This window comes from Sphaeramia orbicularis, chromosome 15, assembly GCF_902148855.1.
Source record: "Sphaeramia orbicularis chromosome 15, fSphaOr1.1, whole genome shotgun sequence".
NCBI lineage: Eukaryota > Metazoa > Chordata > Actinopteri > Kurtiformes > Apogonidae > Sphaeramia > Sphaeramia orbicularis.
The window spans coordinates 24,236,987-24,260,048 of NC_043971.1; the positions used below are offsets into that span (position 1 = coordinate 24,236,987).

Consider the following 23,062-nt stretch of genomic DNA (forward strand, 5'->3'; position numbering starts at 1 on the left):
TCTGCCATTATTTTAATGTCCCAAAACTAATAGGATCATAATGACATTGTTTCACTCTATTGACACATTGTGTCAAGGCTTTTGTCATTACAATGAGGTGTAATATGAGGTGTGGTAAAGCTGAAAGTACATGAACCATGTAGCTCTGTACTTGAACAAATATGTTCTCCACAACCCAGGTCCGACATCACAGTCTGTTTTTATAGACATCCTTGACATTTACTCTCCCACAACGGTTTAATTAAACAGTTTCTTTAGTGGAGGCACCCCTTACAGACCAAGTTTAGTCATGTTTGTTCTTATCAGCCATCTGTAAAGAGGTATTTTAAGTATCACCTTTACCCCTCAGTTTATAAAAAAGTGGTCTCAGACTCCATGAAAATAAATTTCTTTAAACATAGACTCACATCTGTACTGAGAGAGCCATTTGACAGGGTTACCATGATTACCTATGCATGCTGACAGAGGGTATGTAGAGTATAAACTCATATATAGCATGAGTTTTATGCGATTGTATATCTTAGACTGTTAACACTGACTGACTCTGTTTAACATTGTGGTTATTTACACTCACCTATCGGGCAAGGTCATGTCACTTATTTTTCTAACACTGCTCACATTGGCTGACAAGAGCCTGAGTTACAGATGAATAGTAAAATTATACAAACCTTTTTGGATGAAGATGTCTCCCATACAAACATTTCCTCATCCGATATACTAATAATCTTTTACTTAGTAGTGCAACTTGTGTGTGTCATTTTCACTCCCTCTTCTTACAGTAACTCTGCACCCTGATCAAATTTTGCAACACCTTCACTGTGGGCCAACAAAGTCCAAAAGTGGGCAGATTCACCCATTGTCGCTTTCATTCAAGCACTTTATATATAATAATGAAGATGTAAAGTAGCCTTTCACATATGCAGTATATCTAAAAATATCTATACATTTTTATACAATTACAATTAAACTGTTCTTGTGTGATCGGATGTAATATTTGCCTGTACATGTCAGTCATCCAGAATCTGAGATAACATTGTGTTTGTACTGTGTGTGTGAAAGCTAACAACTATCTGAGCAGGGCAGGGCAAACTAACCTAGAAAAGTTTGAGCTAAGGTATGCAGCTTACAAAACTTTTTGGTCATCTGAGCTTTCTATTGTTGCGACAGTAAGAAAAGACATTGTCCTTCAGTATGTCTACAACTCTCACATTTGTCATTAAATCTTGCACTACCGGGGGGGGGGGGGGGGGGTTTGTATTGAGCACGTAATAATTGCTTTCTCTCAATGCAGAAAGTGCCATTTTTCCACACCGAAGAATAATACAGTGGCTGGAATGATAATGCACAAAAACACAAAATGTATTTTCAAAAAAGTCTGAAACGTAATCAAATGTGAAGAAATGTGCATTATTATATTACCATATTTATCGGTTGCTACATCATTTCAATAGTAAGTTTAGAAATGTAACAGTCAGTGCAATTCAAGACATCCTGGGGTACATGTATTCTATGATAAAGCAGCCAAAACATCTTTATGCAGTGGCTATGTGCAAATTCTACCAGGAAGAAGCTTCTCTTGTTTCGCTTAGGAAGAACATACTGTTAAGATATGTCAAAAAACCCTGCAGGTGCACGTTTTCAGTGAGTCCCCTCAGAGGATGCAGTTTCTATTCAAGGGGGCCATAACGCTTAATGCCTGCAGTCGTCCTCTGAGGCTTCTGTGTGAATTTATCTTGACTTTTCAGCTGAACAGTGAAGACCTCTGGGACATGAGGCAGGTGCTTTCACAGGCTCAGTCAGCGTAAGTAAGTGGTTGGCATGTTAGTTCTTTGCACTTCACCTATTTGTACGTTCACCATAGAGGTAAAAGACACAGAAATGCTTTCAATTCATGACTTTAGACAGCAGGAAAAAATGATCTGAACTGCAAAATTGCTATGGGCTTTTGTTAAAGATTTACATAGTGCATTCTCACTTCCCTGGCCTTGCTTGTAGAGTAGTGTACAGCTGAGCATTATGGGATGAAACCAGTGTAATTACAGCTTTTAAAGACTGTAAAATATTCACTCCATTACAAATGCTCTATTTTTCTAATGACACCAAAGATTCTGAAAACATGAAAAAAAAAACATGTCTTTTCTCAATTCAGCCCCATGAGGAGATAATGAAATTCATGAAATAAGCAAACTCAGTCTCTCCTTTGCATCACATCGTACCACCATGCTTCACACAGAGCATTACTGCTTGTGAAGTGTTCCTCATTATAGCAAAAACTATGGATGTTTTATAAAAACCCAATAGCTACTGAAAGACAACATGAAAATACTCAATTTAACCCTGTCTGTTTCTCTGATTAACCCATAAAGACCCAGTGTTACTTTTGTGGCAGTTCCAAAATTTTTTTCTCTATATTTAACTTTTATTAAGTGACACTTATGACATAATTGTCTGTATTTTATGTTTTTTTCAGTGAACATCAGATATTTTCCTATATTTAATTTACTGATTATATAGACGTTCATAAAAGCTCAGATTAAAGTTGAGGGTTATTACATCAAAAACAGAGAAAACTGAAGAAAAAGTGACGTTTTCAGCAAAATATATTATTAACCCATAAAGACCCAAACATCCACTATCTACCAAAAAACATCTACTGATATAAATGTTTGATCGTTAACTCGTTAATCCACTAATCCTATCAATACACGTAAACAATTGGTTTGTCCTCTTTTCATGGTCATCAGATATAGATGTTCAGAGGCTCGATAGTTACCGTGGAAACACCGTCATCTTCTACAACATTGATTCACCAGTAAAACCCATGGAGTTTGAGCAATGACAGTGGGTGGACACAGTTTATGTTCAGTTAATGATAGATTTGCTGAAAAAGTCACTTTTTCTTCAGTTTTATCTGTTTTTGATAAAATAACCCTCAACTTTAATCTGAGCTTTTATGAACATCTACACAATCAGTAAATTAAATACCTGATTTTCAATGAAAAAACACAAAATACACAAGATAATATTACAATAACAGGTGATAAATCACTTAAGGAAGGTTAAATATAGAGAAAAATTCATTTGGGAACTGACACAAAAGTAACACCGGGTCCTTATGGGTTAACTGAACATAAACCAAGTGTGTCCATCCACTGTCATTGATCCAACTCCATTGGTTTCACTGGTGAATCAATGTTGTAGAAGATGACAGTGTTTCTACATTCACTACGGAGCCTCTGACTGGCCAAATGGGTCATATCTGATGACCTTAATAAGACGACAGACTGTATTTTACACCAATTATTTACATGTATTGATAGGACAAGTAGTTCAAAACTTATTAAACATTTTAGATCAGGTTTGGGGCTTTATGGATGAACTCAGATTAGTAGCTGCATAAAGTACATGCACACATACAAATTCTGGGTTTCATGGCAGCATTCCTTATCTTGATTAAGTCTTATCCATGACTCCAACATTTTTTTTTTATTAGTGATAATTTTTCCTGTTTAGTCTTGAACCGTAGCCTTAATCCATGTCTAGGAGACTGTCTCTACATTTCTAAGAGGCCTTGTTCTTTGGATCCACCAGAGTATGTTTTAACACCATGCTTTCAAAAACTGTTTACTCAGATTGCAGTTGGCTAATCTGTTTGCACTGATATGTGTTATCACCCCATTGGCTCTTGGTTTCATCCAATCAGTGATCAGCCTAAAACCCACTGTCACTTTGCACAAGTGATGCCACCATTTCAAATAAATTCATTGGACACAGGTATTGTAAGTGCTGTTGGCATGGTCTTCACATTATTCTTTTCTACTATTCATTTCTTACCTTAAAATAGTAATGGACTAAAGTACAGTTTTAAAAAAATTGACTTGTAGCATCAGTAGTTTTATTACAGTCTACTCTAGTGTAATGTGAATACAGTATGAGGCCCTATGCCTGTTTTTGCAAGCCGTTTAGTCATGTTGCTTGGTCCTGCCAAATCCAGACATGAAACGTGCATTTTGTCTGTGATTTCCCTGAGTTTTCTGGCATTTCCTCATAGCTTACCTAATAACCCAAATGTCCCATTCCATGATCTACTGTGGTCAATGGATTTAACAAACATGCATACAGCTGTGTTTCAGCTCAAGAGACCACCTGCTATGATATCATATGGTTGGATAGTGCCACCCAGTGGTCTGACGAGTGACCGCTCGACCCTAAATACAGAGACAAAAGAGCAGTGTTCCAATCCAGCAGAAAAACGTGCAAGAACTGAGGACTAGCTGTTCTCTAAATGCTCCACAAACACAACCTTCACTGAACATTCCTATGGATAAGTTAAACAAATGCACCACAACACGGACAACTCTTGGGAAAGTAGGATTTATTCTATGCCATCATTACAAATTTATATAAAATGCTAATGTTCTCTAAGGAAAGCATCATGGAAGATTCACACAGCTGGAATCCATTAGAAATACATTCAATTTTCTTAAAAAACTATAATGCATTTTAAACACTCCACTGAGCCTGGTCATGATTGTAAAGTCTTTCTCATCATTTAAGTGCATCTTTTTATACAATGACTGTTTAGATGTCTGGCAAATATTGTAATACTTAACTCTCCAGCAAAAACAACATACAACTCAGGCCAAAATGAAGAAAAACAACTCTAATTACATGGTGAAAAGGAAAAAATTAACGCAAGACATAATATATGTAGTGCAGAGGTATATGAAAATAAAACCAAAATGCAGGCATATAGACAGTACTAACAAAGACTATTTGAAATAATGCTCAAATAGTCAATAAAGTTACTCTCCTTGCTGAAATCTCAATTTTTTGCAAAACTAACATGCCTCTTATATGACTAAAATATGAGGCCTTTTCTAACAAACAATGAGGGGACTGATCCAACTGTCCATTCCTTATGTGAAGTGCAGCTATTTCTGATCTCTCCTACCTACCTTTTACGCCAGCAGTGACGTTCCTTACTAGAGTGTTGGCTTGCTGTCACATCAATCTCACAGTTAAGGAATGCAGAGCATGAGGATGTTTCTTTTTCCAGGCACTAGTTTTGCATCAGTTAGACTGTTCCATGACCAAACAAAAACACCCAGCACATCACACATATAAATCACAACATAAGTTATGGTTATGTGAAAAACAATCTCTAAACCTTTGTAAAGGTCCAGTGTGTAAGATTTAAGGGGATTTTAGAATGTAGAAATTGAATACAATATTCTTTTTTTTAATCATTTAGAATTATCCACAAATGAAAATTCCTTTTTTTTTTTTTTTTTTTTTTTTTTTTTTTTTAAGATACCTTAGAATGAGTCATTTATATCTGCTGAGGGGGCTGGTCACCTTTCATGGAGTCATGCTGCACCACCATGTTCCTACAGTAACTCAGAACAGACTTCTTTTTGTTCTTTTTTTCCCCCAGTTTTATGAAAGGTGGCACCCAATGTTAAGAAGTATTACTATCACCTACTGGTCTGATTGTGGACAAGAGTTAATATCACCTTAACTTAAAAAACAAACAAAATAAACACTGGCTCTTATAAACTTCCTTGTTTTTTTGCAGCCAACATTAGAGAAGTGTGGGAGCATTCAGTTGGTTGCAAACTCAAATATCACACACTGAACCTTTGAAAAGGTATTTCATTCTTATTCAATAAAGGAACTTCAAATGGATTAGGCTCTATGGTACTAGTATTTTTGTGCATATGGGGGAGAGGGTTAGAGGAAGAATTTACAGAGGCTAAAAGAAAAACAAAAAGTGAGAAAAAAAAAAGGAAAATGGAAGGACTATGTTGGCAGCCTCACATGGTATCACACGGTATTAGACTTCCATAAATAATGGATATGGACCAAGTATGGACCAGAGTACAAGGACACTGTAAACATTCAAGACATTCTGCTTACGAGACACTTGGCCTTGTGCAGGTTTTTGAAGTGGCATCAGAACCATTGATGAAATCAGAGACAGGGTATGGACTCATGTCCATGCCGAGCTCTGGGGATGCCACGATTTCATCTGTTATGACTGGTCATTTCGAGATGGTAGGTCAGGGGTATGTGAAACCATCAGTTGGTCTTGAGCAGGTCAATGCATCCCTGCAATAGAGTCACGTTGTTCTGTACAGAAAAGAGAACATCATGTTAAGCATGTCTATCCAATTTGAAGGCACAAGAGCTGCACTGCATTCTACAGCTATTGTTAATGTATGATCTTTCCATAAATGAAAAGCTATCTACCACAAATGCTACCTTTGCTGTGGTTAATGACTCATAATGGAAAACATCATTTTCATTTAAGATGAGCAACTTATTGAAATGCTGAAAAGAAACAGGATGCTTAGACATGCAAGTACTTTGTGGCAGCTATTGATTCAAGTAAGCTCACTGTCCTTTTCATTATCAGTGAATCTGAGAAAAAAAAAATCAATACAACACTTCCAAAGTACGCGAGTGTAATAGTAAATCAAAGCAGGAATGTTCAGATTTTGATGAGGCAGCTGTAAAAACTGTGCTGATTTCTGGTGTTCTTGATTTAATTGTCCTTTTATTTTGGTGATGTATATGTTTGTCTTTCAGAAAATGCAGCCAGCAGGTGTTAAAGGAGTGATAATTTACTTTTTTAAATGGAGTTGCAATTTAAAACATTTCCCCGTGGGCTATATAAACTGTAAATGCTATGCTTGGGTCTGAATTCTTCATTAATTAAACTCTACAGGCCCAAGATCAAACCCTATTTTTGAGTAATGACCCTAGAAAGGTTGTTTTGAGCGCTGACCCTTTAAATGCAAATGAGCCACTTCACACCCCACCCCTTCCAGGTTGTTGACTCTGCTGCTCTGTCTCGTTCAACCAACAACTGAACATTTTAGGTAATCTGCTCAAAGTTTGGACATATTTTCAGTATGGACTACAACCACTGCTGCTGACAAGCAATTATGGCGTACTCAGAGAAATGTTCATCAGAAGTCTTGACCTTATATGAGCAAATGTCGTGACGTAACTAGTTATAAAATATAACAAATTAAGAAAGAACTGAAACAGGAACTGAAACATCCACTCGATTTTTCCCATAATGAATATAAAGATAGCTTTGCAGCCCCTGGAGGGTTCAAATTCAAACTTTTGGAACTATTAGGGTCCCCAAATACACAAATAAATGTACCAAAGACTAATAAAAGTGGGTTTAGCAAAATATGACCCCTTTAAATACTCAGGCCAAATTAAGTATTTTAGTGATATGGAAAAAAAAACATCTTTTAAATCTGTTCACACAGAATTTTGCATATGCCCCATGCATACTGCAATTCATTTGTACACATTATGAAACAGATATAATAGAGCTGTATGCTGCTTCTCACCTTAGCATGTTTTATCTCAAGCTCAGCCATCTCTATGAGATTCTTCCGAAAGGCCACAACACGTCTTCCCTTGAAACTTGTAAGTTCTGTAAGAAGCATACAATTATGTTTAAAAAGGACTGCACTGTAAGTAAAATCGAAGAAACTCATAGTAGTGAATAGGTTGGCATCTTTTATGCACAGGTGCACATACCCTTCTTCCCAGACTCGGAGAGCTTGTCAAATTTCTGCAGGCACTGCTGCTGGTGCTCTTCTGCCTGAGGAATGTCCTTGCTCTTCAGTCGAGCCTTATCCAAAGCCTTGTTGGAGTTCTCATAGTCAGCTAAAGCCCGGGCCCGTCTGTACAGAAGGTCCTGGACACATTAGGTTAACGGGAGAAATGAGAATAAATAACACACCCTAACTACATTAAAGATAAAGTAAAATACAGCCAAAAAAAGAGATTGCAACAGAAATGACACAAAACACAAAATTGTGCCACAGTTTTTGTTATGAAGTGACAATATTTAGCATCAGCCCATATATTGCAAACCAATCAGATACAGCAGTGTGAGTGGTATCATCAAGCTTGAGCATTCTCCATGTCTCACCTTGGCAGCCTGGATGTCTCTCATATAGTATCTTAGCAGCTCTGTGAGTTTTAGCTCCTGGTCAGAGGCTACTCTTCCCTCCACTTTCTGCAGAGACACAAAAGACATAGTTACTACAATGTGTGTATAAATGAGGATCCGTGTTATTTTTTGTTGGTACATAAGACTCTACTCACTCTGAGTTTCTCAAAGAGGTCAGACATTTTTTCTAAGTGCCTATAAAGAACAAAAAAAATTTTCAAGTTTTAAAATATCTTCAGTAAAATTGTTTTAGTACAGTATTACGTTTTACAAACACCCCAAAATTGCTTCAGTTTGTGGACTGATTTGCTGCAGTTCACAAGATAAGGCTAATAGAGAACTATCAATTATTGCTTCAGTACTAATTTGAAGTTTTCAAAGAAATGGCTAAATTCTCAAACATACTTACTTCTTATTCGCTGTACTATCATCAGAGGAAAGACTGTTCAGAGTGGCAGAAATCCGAATGTAATCATCAGCAATATCTGTAAGAACAGAAATTATCAGTGAAGACAAAAAAAACCCCAAAACATTCAAATATTTTTTTTTCTTCAAATAGCCCCATGTTGATGAGTTTTGTACAACATAAAGCCCTTTTCAATAACCTAATGTGAAAACTTATGGGAAATGGTGAATACTTTTGTGTGAGCGGGTCATTTTCTCCGCTTTGGCAGTGGAATCTTTGATCTTGCTGTAGTAGTCCAGAAGGAATGTCTTCTCCTGCTCAAAAAAGTCATCAACTTCCTGTGCAGAAAAAAATAAATAAAAAGGTAATTGAGGAAGAAGCTATGGCAGTGCTTATGTGAGAGAGAAAAAAAATATATCATGCAAAACACTCACCTTTACCCCAGAGATAAGGACCTCATCCGCTGACTTTACCATGTTTTTAAAGAATCCCCCAAACATTTCCTTTGCATTCTTTCTTCTCACACTGAGCTAAAAAGGAAAGTAAGCAGAAACAAAAGATATTACATCAGTAAGGACTACAGTAAAGGCTATATTTGTGACTGTATCAATATTTAATACATTTTTTGTTGCAACATGAGGTTCAAAGGCTGTCCACAAATATATGTAGCTTATGCTTTTGTTATTTATTACATTAAATGTAAAATTCATACCCTAGTTCTGTTACCTAACATACTAGCAAGTACTACATAGACACAAATGCTGATCACAGCAGGATGGAAGCCACGTGTCATGTTCTCCAGTAAACTCTACTTCCTCTCTTTCCAACTGACAACTCGGAAAGGAAGTCAGCATTATGAGGAACTCACATCCTGGTCATACTCTAAGAAAATCTGGAAGTTTCTGTCTTTGTTTAAAATCGGGTGAGAGGATAGTCGCTGCAGGAAGATTTCATGCACTTGGACAGTTTTCTTGAAGACAGCCAGATATTCACTGAAAAGAAAATCACATCAAAAACATATCACACAAACAATAAATAGCATCTTCAATGATCACATGACACTTCCTTTGTGCAATATATGGGTTTTATTGTAGCACACTTACGCTTCCAGCTCCTGCTTCATTTTAGTGTACTCTTCCTTGGTCATGGTGGCTTCACCCTCCCCCAATTTGTGCATTTTCTCTCTAGGGCCTTCAAAGTCAGGCTTTGGGGGTGCTGGGGGAATCTATGAATCATAAAGCAAAAAACAGAAGTCAATTTTAAAAATATTTAGAGATTACATGATGATGACTCAATTACTAAGGAGTTCCCTCATCATACACATGACAAAAAAAACACAATTTGCTTGTGAATTGTGTATTTCTCCTTTTTTATTGAATACATAGTCCTAAAAAAAAAAAAAAACCCAGTGACATTGCAGCCATGTGTCTACAAGAAGTCCAACTTACAATTAGACCAGCATAGTCCTCTGTCTCAACCAGAGTGTCATGTAACCAGATAAAGTCTTCATGTTGCCTGGGAACAGAGAACTCTGGCTTCTGGAAAGAGCTGAGTGTGGTCTGGGAAAAGAGTTAATTCAATAATCTTCAACAACAAAAAAAAAAAAAAAAACATCTGCAAATATAAAGTATTTAAAAGACAGATAAAAATGTGTGTGTAGATACAATCAAGTGTTTACCTTTGTATGGACAGTGAACTTAACTTTGTCCCTTTCACAGAGTGCATCAGGAATGTCAATGAGAAGAGAGGCATCATTGTTTAAGTCCACAGACACCGATCGTATCTAAGAAAAAAAAAAGTTTATGTAGCTGTAACAACCAATTTTCATTCACCTTCACGTGATAATTGTGGTAAATGTGGTGTGTCACTCACAGACTGAGTTGAATGCAGTCTTTTAGTTTTTAATGTTGCTTTCAACATACCTCCAGAAAATTTCTAAAATAATAAATCTACATGGTATCGCAAACTATGCCTTTGTACAGCCATCAGTCTACATACTTCTTAGTTAGTTCTTCTCGGCTCAACTGGACAGGTTTAGCCCAGTTGAACCAAGAAGAGCTACCAAGAAGAATGATGACCTGGGCACATTGGAACCTACACAGACATCAGTCTACAGAGATTTGCCCCACACCTTGCTCCTGGGCATAGTAGGTTTACACTAAAGAGAGTTGAACTGTGCTTTATTCATGACTATTTTCTTATGATTATTACCATCGAAACTTGGCCTAGTGAAAGACTAATACAAATCTACAGTATCTGGAGCCTTTTGTAGTTTAACAGAAAACCAACTGCTAATGTAGGAAACCAATTCCTTAGACTTCTGTGATAGTGTTGATCAAAAGCTCAATAGCCAATGTGGCCAAAAAACTAACAAAAATTAGATAATACAAAATATTGTTATACCCGGAAGAACCTTCAGCTGTGTTTCTTGATATATTTCCATTGTGAACAAGGAGGTCATCCAGAAATGCACGAAATGATACTTTGTGCTGGTGTTTTTCCTACCCATGTAAGAGGTAAGAGGCAATACTTCTCACACACCTAAAACAATACAGTAGCAGTACAGTCCCTAAAAATTGTTGAATCAACTGCCTACTACAACAGTTCAAACAAAAGGCTGGGATTACAACCATATAAAGGAAGAGATAATTACAGGTTGTTGGTTTAGACTAGGCCTTCTCCCAACTGGAGAACAGTGCAGTTTTCGTCATTTCATATGGGATTCGTCGCTAAGAATGCCATTATATCATTTCCTTCACTGCCATCTAACAAAATGCCAGTAAAATAACTCTAAATTAGATTTCTAAAATTGCTAGTTTCGTTTTTGTAGAGAGGTGCCAATGTGCTGTGCAGCACTGTCGTAGAAGAAAAAGTGGAAACTTGACAGAATAAACATACGGTTTAAAAGAACCGTGGGTCAACCTTAAACACTGCACAGAAAAGCAACCTCAGACTGTAAATATTTTACCTTACAGTAAGTTTGCCGACTTTATGTTAGCCAACAAAACCTTTCTCGGTACAAATGCACATTAGTATTTACCGAACCATAATACATTTGAGGTTACTCAACTTTTATCGTTTTAAATAGAAAATGTCAGCTAGTTTAGCCAGCAGCTAGCGTTTTATGGGCAGATAACTTAAGTTAGCGGCACTAACTTAGCCAAACAACAGCCGTCAGTATTAGCTACCCGGATGCTACAAGTACTGAGTTTTGGTGTAATTTGCATGCCATAACCTCTATAACTTACTTTTTCCTTATTGCTGTCGTCTAGGGTGGTCATGATGGCAGTGACTGAAATCGAGTGTCTGGTAAGAGCAGGCCAACAGCCCAAATAAGAAAACTAAATACAGGAAGCTCTGTGTTGGCTCACTGGATAGCTGCCTGACGAGCTGTCAAATCGCTTTTTTTCGCCCTCATTCTGATAGTGATGATGAAGATAAATCCCGCCTTTACACGAATTTTACTGGACAGTGTCGAGTTTAAAATGCAGCGATTGGTCTTTAACCTAATCAATCTTATTCCATTTTTTAATCACAGTGATTTCATAGAGCATTGTATTTGGTAATCACTTAAAAACAAAAGAATTCAGCAGTTCATAATGATCGATTCATCCAGAATCATGAGCGGAGAAAGTAAAGAGCTACTAAAAAGTGAAATTAGTAACACTGAATTAGTGACCACACGGACCTATTTTAGCGTTACACCGTGCTTTCTGGGTAATGTAGTTTATATGGAGGCTAATACAGAAGTGACAACAAAATAAGAACTTCAAATCCCAGATCCGGAAGTCTGTGTAGCTACAAGGGCGCGTCGTTTGGAAACAGCTGTGCGTTATATGATTACTCAGGGACATGTCGGGGCAAGTACTGCTACTGAAGTTAAAAACTACCTCTACAAACGTTAAATGTATTTAAACGCATTTAGTTGTATATAAACAGACACAATTAACACGGTACTAATAGTTGTTTTCGCTAAACGTCGCCACTATGCTCGCTCTTCAGCGTGTGTTCGTTGTAGGAGGCATCTTTTCACAGTCACCGCAATGTGCCTCCCACTTTGTGAGACACTTCTCTGTTTGTCCTGTTTTGAGATCTCCAAAGAGACACAGCCCATACAGCTCTGTGGACACAGAACGCTACTCTTCTCTAGTAAAGTCTGTCATGTCCTCCAGGGTCAGCTCCCAAACCCCCACGACCCTCCAGGAGGAAGATGAGCATATTTATGGACCCATTGTCAAGGCTCAGACAACCACAAGATCCGAGGTGAGGGAACCAAAAATCACACATCCCTTCTTAAGCTCTGATTGGACTTTAGGGACAGAAGAGCCCGAATCAGGACCTCCGACCCGGGTTGTGTTAAACCGGGGCAAATTTTTGGCACCGAGTGTGACACGAATTCTACAGCAGACACTGTCCCAGGAGCAGACCTTTTACCTGGAGAGATGGAAAAGGAGAATGATCGCTGAGCTTGGAGAGGAAGGCTTCAAGGAGTACAGTCAGAGTAAGTTTTACTAAATATTTGTAACCCTCTAGTGTAAACAACTCCAGAGGCAAAGCAAACTGTGAACTTACTCAAATGTGATGTTTTGTTTCAGATTTATTTAGGCAGGGGAAGCTTTTTCACTCAGCTTTGGAGGATGTTCTAACATTAGGTGTAACATGGAAGGACAGAAATCCTTCAGAGACCTCAGAGTATGCACCTGAAGTTCAAGGATACATGAAGAGCATCTCTCACATCCTGGAGGATGTCAGCGCAGTGAGAGCCATTGAGAGCACTGTGCATCATGACACACTGAACTATCTGGGAATCGTGGACTGTGTGGCACGTTATAGGTAAGTGATGATTTATAGGCACAGACACATTATAATTTTTTATAGTAGAATTTGTATAGAGGAAGTTCCCTTTCTCAGAAACATATTAGTGTTTTCATGCTCCTTTGGAAGCAAGATTTGTGTACTCACAAATATTTTGAGCCTTTCATAATATGTTAAGCAACTTTTCCTAATGTGATGTAGACACCTGATGATGTGACTGCTCACACACTGAAAATTGACTTTTAAATGAGTTGGGAACATTATGTGATGAAAAGCTCTTATCAGTCATTTATATATTCAGATATCCCAGAGGAACAATGAAATTTTGAATAATACAATTTTTGTCTAGTGAAAAAGTGTTGTATGTCTGTCTTGTTTTTTTACCTTCACAACAATCAAATCATTTTGTTTTCAGGGGTGTTTTGTGTGTTATTGACTGGAAGACATCAGATAAACCCAAACCATCTCTGAGCAACACATATGACAACCCTCTTCAAGTGGCAGCCTACGCTGGGGCACTGAACGTTGATGGCAACTACAAATACCAGGTGCTGTGCTGAGTGTTTTTATTCTCAGACTGTTTAACTGTCTTTTACCCTCAAGTCTGATTCCTTATCTGGGATTTCCCTGGGTTTTCTGAAGGCTTGGGTGTTGTCTGTGTTCCAGCATTTTGAGGTACATGAGTGAGAGGTGGTTTTGGGACTCCTCTCACCAGAATACTTTACTTTTGGCTAAGTTAATATGAGTTCTGTGTTTATATACAATATGTAAAAGCTAGAAAAGATGAAAATTAAACAATGGCTAAAAGGTTAAAGAAGTCAAACATGGACCAAATTCAACTGTCAGATCTTGGAGAAGTGTTGATGGTCTATAAGTTTATTTTATGTGAATTTAGCTTAGAAGTTACAAACTACCACTAGCACAGTCCCATGCTAATAGAATGATGGAAGTATATATTTTGTCATCATATAATGTACTTAATCATTATGTCACTGCACTGAATTGTGGTTCATCATTCTATACAATGGCATCTCTAAGCATGTGGCACAGCAGGATGACCTCATGCCTAACTAATTTCATTCATCACAGGTTGAAAATGGGCTTATTGTGGTGGCCTACAAGGATGGCTCACCTGCTCACGCCCATCAGCTGCACTCAGAGTTGATGCTGGAGTACTGGAAAATGTGGCTGATGCGCCTTGAAAAGTTCAGAGAACAGAGGTAAAGCAGTTGGATATCTCAGATGTCATTAGATTTGCTTCTTTTTGGTAAACAAAGACACTTGCTGTACATACCTTTAAGATAAACAAAATAGTAAGACATAGATTAGTTACATGTAATGAAAGACTGTGACATAAAGTCATTTAAATTCAGTTTAGAATTAGCACCAGAGCAGTATGTAATTAATCGTCAAATGTTTTAATATTTTCATTTTTTTTATAAAAATTCAAACTTTATCAGATTCACAGCTCTTACACTTTTTTTTATTATAGATCCAGTCACACTTCAAATATGATCTGAGAAATGAGACAAGATGTGGACCAACTGATCCTGGACCGAAAATATCCCATTTTGATTCCATCAAATTATCTTATCACTTCTTTTCTATAAATGCAATACGTTTGCGCTTGTGAAAGCATCTTATCATTACTGTCAGCATTTAATCACTATTTCTCATAGTTGAAGTGAAACCAGGTCCCCTTGTATGAAGGGTCTTCAGTAAATCCTAGGCTCTTAAACAGGTTATAGGACACTGTGTTCTCCTTCTCAATAAAGCAGTACACTGGGAGGCCCTGAGCATGGAGTCTGTTGGCCATGGTGCTGATCAACACTTTGGCATATCCTTTTCCTCTGTGCTCTGGCAGAGTGTACAACATCCCTATGGCACATGAAGCATACGTTAGCACCCACGACACAGGCTTTCCATCTGCATCCAGTACACAGCAGGAGGGGAAGTTTTTAATCATGTTCCGGATCATTGGAACAGCATCGTCATTTCCAAACTTCCATGTCTGATTCATCAGTCCAATGTGGGATTCATCCAGAGAGCTTAATGAGACCACTGAGCTGAAGGACAAAGGATAACTCTTATTAGGACAAATCCAGTTTGATTATTATACTAACATTAAATTAATCAGTTGGTGTTTTACCTGTCTGTAGTGGGAAGACCAGACACATCATTCAGGATCATCATGTGACAGAATGCCAGTTGGCTGCTGCAAATGTTTTTTTCTGATGCCACTGCTCTGAATGTCTCACTGTGTTGGAGTTCAACACCTATGTTGGAAGTGATGAGAAGTGATTATTTTTTGTTTTTTAATAAAGCAGATTAGAAAAATAGTTCATACTTTATTTTGTGTGTATTCTCTCTGAATAGCTTATTAATTTTTTCTGAGTGTTTGAAATGAATATGAAGATATATGACAACTGCAGACTGGAAAATGTTATTTAGTTTTTAAAACTGTGAAAGCCGTATCTCCATTGTCCGTTTCCGATCACTGAGTGGTCATGCATTATCTCCTTGAGAACAACTGAAATGGAGTATAATGATCAGTGTTTTAATGATTACAATGTGTGCTACAGAACATAAGTGCACTGATGATTATGCATTTTTGGAGGTGGGGGGGGGGGGGTTATTACCTACACACAGGTAAGCGCTCCAGTCAATAACACAGGGATTCCTAATGGTTTCCTTCAGGATAGTTTCATCAGTGGCAAAAACTATGATGTCCTTAAAGGAGTCACCTTTCTGTGAGGATGATAAATATGACAAGACTTGTGCAGAAATATAGTAATAACACATTCAACAGTCTTCGGTGCTTATTGTGGGATAAGTGACACAGTCACAATACCTGTTCACGTTCAGGTCTGCAAACGACTACGTGGAAATCTGGCCATGTGTCCACAAAAACCTTCATGGGATCCGGTTTGGCTCGGTTCATGAGGACCAAGGTACCGTAAGCCTTAGAAATAGAACAGAACCGGTGAGTCAATGGAGATCATGCAAAGAGAAACACAGCTCATGTAAACGTACTCGAAAAAATAATACGAACTGTTAATGAGCGAGGTAAATATGTTTTTAGTTTGGTCTCTGCGTCTTTCAGCTGTTCTTCGTTCAATTCCATGTTGATTAATTTAACAGATTAAACTTCAACCAAGGTTCTAGCGTCAGAGGCGCGTAGTTGGACTTTTACTTCAGGCGGAAGTGGGTTGCGTCGCCATCAGCACTTTCGAGTTTTTTTTTTTTTTTTTTTTTTCTTTCTCATGGGAATAAAAATTGCGTGGGTGTTTGTTTCTTTGATACGATTTAGGTACAAGGCTTTTCAGCATATTTCATAAAACCTGGATTTGTGTCGAAACTAAAAACACACCAAGCAACAAACGTAAATAAATCAATAAAATAAATAAATAAAAAGCACCCGTACCCAACAAATAGGACCTGTTCAGACTGATGTAAGAGTATCACAGACATTGTTAAATAAAGGTTAAATACACGGTGCACCTTTGTTTTCCCACCATGCACAATGGTCCTGCAATAATGTCCAAAAGATTCTTAACTAAAAGCACTCATGTCCATTAATGATTATAAGAGTATCATAAAGAATACAGTGAGGGAGAAATGTCAGTGGGGGTTTTTGAGAGGCCATTGTGCTTTAATACCAGTTATTCTGTTTTATTGTTCATTTGTGTATCTTGTATGTGTTGATTTTATATGGCTGCTACCTTGTTCAGGTCTCTCTTGCAAAAGAGGCTTTTGATCTCACTGGAACTTCCTGGTTAGATAAAAGTAAATAAAATAGTAAATGAATGAATAGTACCTGTGTAAGCATCTAAAGTACAGTAGGTTTACTATAAATCTCATGTCAAAATATAGTATTGTGCAAAGTCTTGGTCAGCCTTTAGTTTTGTTGTTTTGGCAGGGCTGTACCGGGTGTGTCTTCATTTCTAACAAGAAATATGCAGGAAAAATGAGCATTATAAATTGTTACTGAAGTGCAATGGACTACAGAAAGGTCAAGTGTTTGGTGGTGGCTGCCTAATGCATGTGTTGCCTCAGAATGAAATTGTTGCCATCAGCAAAAAGAAGACAGGACTGGTGAAGTAAAAATTATACCCTTTGATTTTATTGTACATTTGTCTGTAATACAATCATATAAAATATGAGTAAGAAAGCCTAAAAAGAACAAACAAGATTATTCAAAGTGCATCATTACAGACAATATTTGAATTTCCTTTACATAATAACCATATTCACATTTTATCCGTTTACCTGAACATAATCATATTATTATTCAAAAGATCAATGAATCACCTTTAAATGTGAACATCAACAGTTGATCTCAAGCCACTGTGCCCTGTAAGACGGAACGTCAATGAAGCCCATGCTCTTAAAGAGCCTGTAGGAGATCGTGTTCTCCTCCTCGATGAAGCAGTACACTGGGAAGCCCTGAGCGTGGAGGCTCTTGGCCATGGTGTTGATCAGCACTTTGGCGTATCCTTTTCCTCTGTGCTCTGGCAGAGTGTACAACATCCCCAAAGCACAGTAATCATACACTAGTATCCAGGACACTGGCTGACCCTGGTCATCAGTGATGCAGTATGAGGGGAAGTTGCTAATAAGGTTTGTAATGTTTTTGTAGCCCTGCTCAGTGCCTCCAAACTTCCAGGTTTGATTCACCAAATCCACATGAGAGAGGTTAAGTGAGGAAATCCTTGATTCAAGATCACTGTAGAATAAAAACTGATATAAGTTTTACTTTGACCAGATGCAAATATTTAAGTAAAGAAGTTAAACTAGGACTGGGTGATAGAACTATAATGTATATAACTTCCCTCAATATCAGCACACAGTATCAAATGTTCAATATAATTTCAAAGCTTGGGTAGGACCCAGAAGCGCAATTTGCTTTATTTAATTGCACGAAGATTAATTTTGACTGATTATGTACAGACATTGGTATATTGGGTTTGATATTATTTTAGTGGATTTATAGAAGTTTTTATTCTATTCTATTGTTTTTAATATATTTTTACCGTTTGTTGTCTGTTCTTTTATCCTGTTCATTCATGCTGCACACCGAGTCCTGGGAAACTGTGTTTCATTCTGATAATGTCTGTGATCAAATGACAATAAAGCTGATTCTGATAAAGATTTAATCAACAAACTATTTTCATTTTAAAAATCCCTCAACAGTTTTACACACTCTGGGCATCTGGACAGTTAGTTTCTTTAAACATTCAGTTGAAATACTTTGTGTTCAGGTCGATTTTTTTCTGACCTGGCAACCAGTTCATCTCAGGACAGTTCAATAGAATTACAGTCATGTCAGTGCGGTTGAACCGACGATCCTGATAGATAACATTTAGCTCACTGTTTTAGCTCTAAATAACCCTTACAGCAGGTTGGATGTTTCTCATTACATTGCAGTGTAATGAAATTATTATTGAAATATACATTGTTGCCCATAAAGTTGGAATAATTTTGTTGTCAGACATATTCTTCTTTTTATTCCTATTCCAACATATCCATAATCACCTTTGACCACGTAGAATGAGTCCCAGTTACACTTTATCTATAAAAAATAAACAACATTGTCGCAATCATTTTATGAGAATTTTATAATTTTCTCCTATTCCAACTTCATGGGCAGCAATGTAGAAAGGTAGCCATGCCTTAAATACTGGCCCGTATTACTGCTGAACTATCAAAACTGTTTTTCATTGTTTTTCATGCACCAGTGTACTTAATCATGGTCTACGGGGTATTTAACCTGAAGTTATCTAATGAAATAGCATGTTCTCCAAAACAGCAGTAAACAGAAAAATGGTATGTGACATAGGTTTGTGTATTTCATTTAAAGTCTACTGTTATTGCCCAAAGTGACAGTTTGATGAATGTTACTCTTTTCATACCAATGTCCGTAAGTTTATATATTAGTTTGGTCATTAAATTACTTAGTTTTTTGTATATAAAAACTATAAGGCTGTGTTTCCAAACTTTTGACAGATACTGTATTTGTAAAATGTTCTGTAACAATCAGAAGCACAAGTTAACCTGTAAGTATAACATTAATGGTGATTTGACATTTAGTGAGATACAGACTAAGTGAACACTATTTTTCTGAGTATACCTGTCAACTGCTGGTGAGATCAAACTGCTGCAGTCTGGTGAATACAGAAGATTTACCACCGTTAAGCTCCTAGTGTTGATTCCTCTGTCAGATGAGATTTCTTTAATCATGCCGGTAATGGACATGTCAAACCCTACAATGAGAGAATAAAGACAGTATTTATTACTGATTACAGACCACAGAGTGTAGATCCGGTCTTGTGCCTTAAAAACATTTTCAGCATTTTTCTCATAATTTCTTCTTCTTTTTCATTCCAGTTTTTGTTTGGATCCATTTCTCATACATTATTTATCAGTTCAAATTATTTGTATTCATCCAAAGTACTTCTGGTAGATTTTTCGTAGCATTATTCACATTTGCTTTTGTGTTTTGATGACCTTTTTTTTTTACATTATAGCACAGGTTTGTCGAGTTGTTTCTTTAAAAACCTTACATCCCATTTGGATCAGATTTGACCCATTTTGACACTTGACAGCAGTAAAAAATACCTAGCATGCCATCCTTTTAACATGGAATTTGCTTAGTTTCCCTGAAATGACCCAGAATACACAAAAATGAAAATATCTGAACATTTTATACTTTTGTACAAGTGCTACAAATTTCTGTTCACTGGGGCTATCTTTTGAAATGGGTTTTAGATCTACCAGTGTAGGTAAAATCTAGGTAAATTCAAGGAAAATAGTGGTTTCGGGGAATCTTGAAACTGTGAAACTGTACAGGCCATGTCTGTGTGATTGTTTTTAATGGGACAGTAGTGACTGACTTCAGTGGGGACCTTGACACTGTCACCACACTTGTCTGCGTTCCCACCACATTTACCCAGGTTCCTGCAGAGACAGACACTTGCTGGTGTCTGTAGATACATGGAGGAATCTCCAAACAGGAAATAGTAAAACAGCCTAGGAGTGATGGTACTGTATCAGGTTCACAAAGGGAACAGAAGTCATCCAGAGGTCAGAGGGTGTCTTGACATAGACACAAAATCTGCAAGTGCAATGTGATAAAATAATCTACAACCTCTGAGGTTGAGAGGAGGGTGGTGGTGGTTGGTTCATAATATTAAAGGTTCCTGAGCTCCCATTTCAGTGACTGACATCACGGCGACAAGACGTAGTCTGCAACAGGCCTTATATCTGAATCCTCCCAGATGAGGAGATTGATAGTGATTTTTAGGAGGATATGTCCGAGCTGGAAGACAACATGGGAGAGTTTCCAATTTATTCTAGTAATTACTTTGTAAAAAGCATTTTATGATTTAATGTTTTGTGTCCTAAGTGGTAAATGTTGAATATAGATAGCTATGATTTCTTATGATATAGCAGTGAAGACAGTGTTTAATAATTGTAATGGTTAAACATGGTTATATTTAAAATCCAAACAGATGCAAAATGTTAATGCTATTTTAACTCACTGAAATACAGGGGTTGGACAAAATAATGGAAACACCTTCACCTCAAGATGATAATGCCCCAATCCATACAGCTAGAATTGTTAAAGAATGGCATGAGGAACATTCTAATGAAGTTGAGCATCTCATATGGCCGGCACAGTCCCCAGACCTCAACATTATTGAGCATTTATGGTCAGTTTTAGAGATTCAAGTAAGACGTCAATTTCCACCGCCATCGTCTCTAAAAGAGTTGGAGGGTATTCTAACTGAAGAATGGCTTAAAATTCCTTTGGAAACAATTCACAAGTCGTATGAATCAATACCTCGGAGAATTGAGGCTGTAATTGCCGCAAAAGGCGGACCTACACCATATTAAATTATATTTTGTTGATTTTTTAAGGTGTTTCCATTATTTTGTCCAACCCCTGTATATTGTCATCTTCCTAAAATTAATTGCCCAAGTCATTTTTTTTTTTTTTTTTTGTCAAAAATGACTTTTTTCACGTAAATCATGCAATAATTAATTTCTGGTAAAATTATTTGTGTTTCCTGAAAAATCTTTAAAAATGCCATAGGAAGTTATTTTAGGAAAGTGATGATATTTAAATCATCATTAGCTTTAATATTTTTACATTACTATCCCTGCTCTCTGACACATTTATTAAAGATTAATCATACACTTATTAATGTGACAAAGGCCATTTAGACTTTCTCAACCAAAGTTTAAAATTTGGTATAGATAGGTACTATGAAGGAATTCTGCGAAGGTGTACAATGTCAACAGCATGTAAGATTCAACATCCTTCTGCTCCAGTAAAAATAATGTTAAAAAATTAGGCTATGAAGGAGAAATGATTGGATTAATGTTGGTTATTGGTTGGATATTATTCTGGCTCTTTGAAAGGACTTTCAAATCGCATGAAATGGTTGTAAGAAAGAACCCAATAAATCCACCATCTGTTTTCATCATTCATTCAGAAGCACTAGTTTATCATTTATAGACCACATTTTATGAAACATCTTTTTCACTACAGTAAACTCTACCTGAAAATCGAAAAAAAGTGCTGAAGTCAACAGCGTTTTCTTCTGTGAGCATTTTCCTTAAAATCTGCTCATCCATGCAGTAAAATGAAACCTTCCTTAACAGCTCCGAAGTAAGTTTCTTCTGCGAAATAAACAGAAAAACAACCACAACTGTTGCATACATAATACGAGTGTAATATTCTGGTAAATGCCGTTCTGCGGTGGTTTGAGAACTCACCTGGGGGTCAGGTCTGCAAATAATAACCTTGAAATCAGGCCATGTATCGACCACTACCTCCATAGTGGTGGGCTTATTCCTGTTTAATGCATATATGAAACCATAGACCTACAAACAAAGCAACTTTAATATTAAAGGCTGAAAAAAATCTGACACATAATGCATTGCCAATGGATTATGCCTACCTTAAAACTCTTGGGTATGTGTTTCAGCAAGACTTCTTCAGCAATTTGTAGTTCATGTTTATTTAAGACCTTCATGGTTAAGCTCTGACGCAAATCTGTCCCAGAAGTGTGGTGTGAGTTCCACTGGACCGTTTCAGATCCGTCTGGTAAACGATTGACTTGTTGACGTTGTATTTGTGTCAAGACACACAGCAGATGAAGTCGACGTTACTTCCGGGCTAATATTGAAAAAATAAAAGCTTTATTTGTGATGCTAAACCAAAGGCACTTAAGATGAGCTTCACCGGAGACTGATTTCCTCTTTCAGTGTCACGTGGTTTCCTCTCTGTATACTGTAAACCAGAGGAGGCAACTCAGCTGAGTTCAGGGACCACACACAGACCAGTAAAGGAACGACATAATAACATATAAATAATGTCAACTCCAAAGGTTTTTCTCTGCTTTAGTGTGGGGAAAAAACTCAAATTACATTATAAAAATGTCTACAAATCATCCTTTAAAAATTTAAAAAAAAAAACATGAACGAGCTGAAATTTCTAAAGAAAAATAAAAGCAATATTAACAATATTTTGCCTCAGCTTATTATTTTTGCAGTGGCTCTATAAATGCACAAAACATTTAGTAACAGGCATAATATTGTTTAAATTGCACTTACTTCTCTTGAGACATTTAATGTTCATATTTGAACAATTATTCACTTTGTACAAAAGAATAGTTTGCAAATGTAAAAATTTTCTTTTAATTTTACTTTTTTACACTAAAAGAGAGAAATTTGCAGTTGTCATTATTTATAAGGTTATTACAATAATATTGTACTGGTCTGATCCACTCGACATTTAATTGGGATTTATGTGGCCCCTGAACCAAAATGGTTTTGACAAATTTTTTTGT

At 36.9% G+C, this 23,062-nt stretch overlaps 4 protein-coding genes across 4 annotated transcripts; 1 reads left to right on the forward strand and 3 right to left on the reverse strand.

Moving 5' to 3' along the window:
* Nucleotides 1-5,247: 5,247 nt before the first annotated feature.
* Nucleotides 5,248-11,800, reverse strand: snx5 (sorting nexin 5). Its single transcript, XM_030156150.1, has 13 exons — nt 11,639-11,800; nt 10,069-10,173; nt 9,839-9,949; nt 9,494-9,615; nt 9,259-9,382; nt 8,825-8,920; nt 8,623-8,728; nt 8,394-8,469; nt 8,140-8,179; nt 7,964-8,050; nt 7,567-7,726; nt 7,374-7,459; nt 5,248-6,132 (listed from the first exon to the last, which is right to left on the reverse strand). The coding sequence occupies exons 1-13, from the start codon at nt 11,669-11,671 to the stop codon at nt 6,082-6,084; spliced, it is 1,197 nt and encodes a 398-aa protein (XP_030012010.1). The 5' UTR covers nt 11,672-11,800; the 3' UTR covers nt 5,248-6,081.
* A 387-nt stretch (nt 11,801-12,187) lies between these two features.
* mgme1 (mitochondrial genome maintenance exonuclease 1) lies at nt 12,188-15,776 on the forward strand. Its single transcript, XM_030156411.1, has 5 exons — nt 12,188-12,891; nt 12,986-13,223; nt 13,621-13,753; nt 14,295-14,425; nt 14,698-15,776. Exons 1-5 carry the CDS (start codon nt 12,378-12,380, stop codon nt 14,723-14,725), a joined length of 1,044 nt encoding a protein of 347 aa, XP_030012271.1. The 5' UTR covers nt 12,188-12,377; the 3' UTR covers nt 14,726-15,776.
* Nucleotides 14,845-16,417, reverse strand: LOC115434454 (glycine N-acyltransferase-like protein 3). The gene is made up of 5 exons (XM_030156413.1): nt 16,258-16,417; nt 16,057-16,167; nt 15,845-15,953; nt 15,355-15,481; nt 14,845-15,271 (listed from the first exon to the last, which is right to left on the reverse strand). Exons 1-5 carry the CDS (start codon nt 16,327-16,329, stop codon nt 14,872-14,874), a joined length of 819 nt encoding a protein of 272 aa, XP_030012273.1. The 5' UTR covers nt 16,330-16,417; the 3' UTR covers nt 14,845-14,871.
* An 805-nt stretch (nt 16,418-17,222) lies between these two features.
* Nucleotides 17,223-22,587, reverse strand: LOC115434453 (glycine N-acyltransferase-like protein 3). Its single transcript, XM_030156412.1, has 5 exons — nt 22,172-22,587; nt 21,987-22,094; nt 21,770-21,890; nt 19,336-19,468; nt 17,223-17,931 (listed from the first exon to the last, which is right to left on the reverse strand). Exons 1-5 carry the CDS (start codon nt 22,244-22,246, stop codon nt 17,532-17,534), a joined length of 837 nt encoding a protein of 278 aa, XP_030012272.1. The 5' UTR covers nt 22,247-22,587; the 3' UTR covers nt 17,223-17,531.
* Nucleotides 22,588-23,062: the final 475 nt, after the last annotated feature.

Excerpts from the sequence above, each read along its gene's own strand:
- LOC115434454 (XM_030156413.1), bottom strand. The coding sequence starts at position 16,329 with ATGGAATTGAACGAAGAACAGCTGAAAGACGCAGAGACCAAACTAAAA. Across the intron at positions 15,954-16,056 it reads GCAGACCTGAACGTGAACAG|AAAGGTGACTCCTTTAAGGA; the intron begins GTATTGTGACTG and ends TCATCCTCACAG. Across the intron at positions 15,272-15,354 it reads GGTCTTCCCACTACAGACAG|CTCAGTGGTCTCATTAAGCT; the intron begins GTAAAACACCAA and ends TTTGTCCTTCAG.
- snx5 (XM_030156150.1), bottom strand. The coding sequence starts at position 11,671 with ATGACCACCCTAGACGACAGCAATAAGGAAAAA. Across the intron at positions 9,950-10,068 it reads AGTTCACTGTCCATACAAAG|ACCACACTCAGCTCTTTCCA; the intron begins GTAAACACTTGA and ends CTCTTTTCCCAG. Across the intron at positions 6,133-7,373 it reads TTGAGATAAAACATGCTAAG|AACAACGTGACTCTATTGCA; the intron begins GTGAGAAGCAGC and ends TTTTCTGTACAG.
- mgme1 (XM_030156411.1), top strand. The coding sequence starts at position 12,378 with ATGCTCGCTCTTCAGCGTGTGTTCGTTGTAGGAGGCATCTTTTCACAG. Across the intron at positions 13,224-13,620 it reads GACTGTGTGGCACGTTATAG|GGGTGTTTTGTGTGTTATTG; the intron begins GTAAGTGATGAT and ends TTTTGTTTTCAG. Across the intron at positions 14,426-14,697 it reads GAAAAGTTCAGAGAACAGAG|ATCCAGTCACACTTCAAATA; the intron begins GTAAAGCAGTTG and ends TTTTTATTATAG.
- LOC115434453 (XM_030156412.1), bottom strand. The coding sequence starts at position 22,246 with ATGAAGGTCTTAAATAAACATGAACTACAAATTGCTGAAGAAGTCTTG. Across the intron at positions 21,891-21,986 it reads TTTGCAGACCTGACCCCCAG|AAGAAACTTACTTCGGAGCT; the intron begins GTGAGTTCTCAA and ends TTTATTTCGCAG. Across the intron at positions 19,469-21,769 it reads CACTTTTTTTCGATTTTCAG|GGTTTGACATGTCCATTACC; the intron begins GTAGAGTTTACT and ends CTCTCATTGTAG.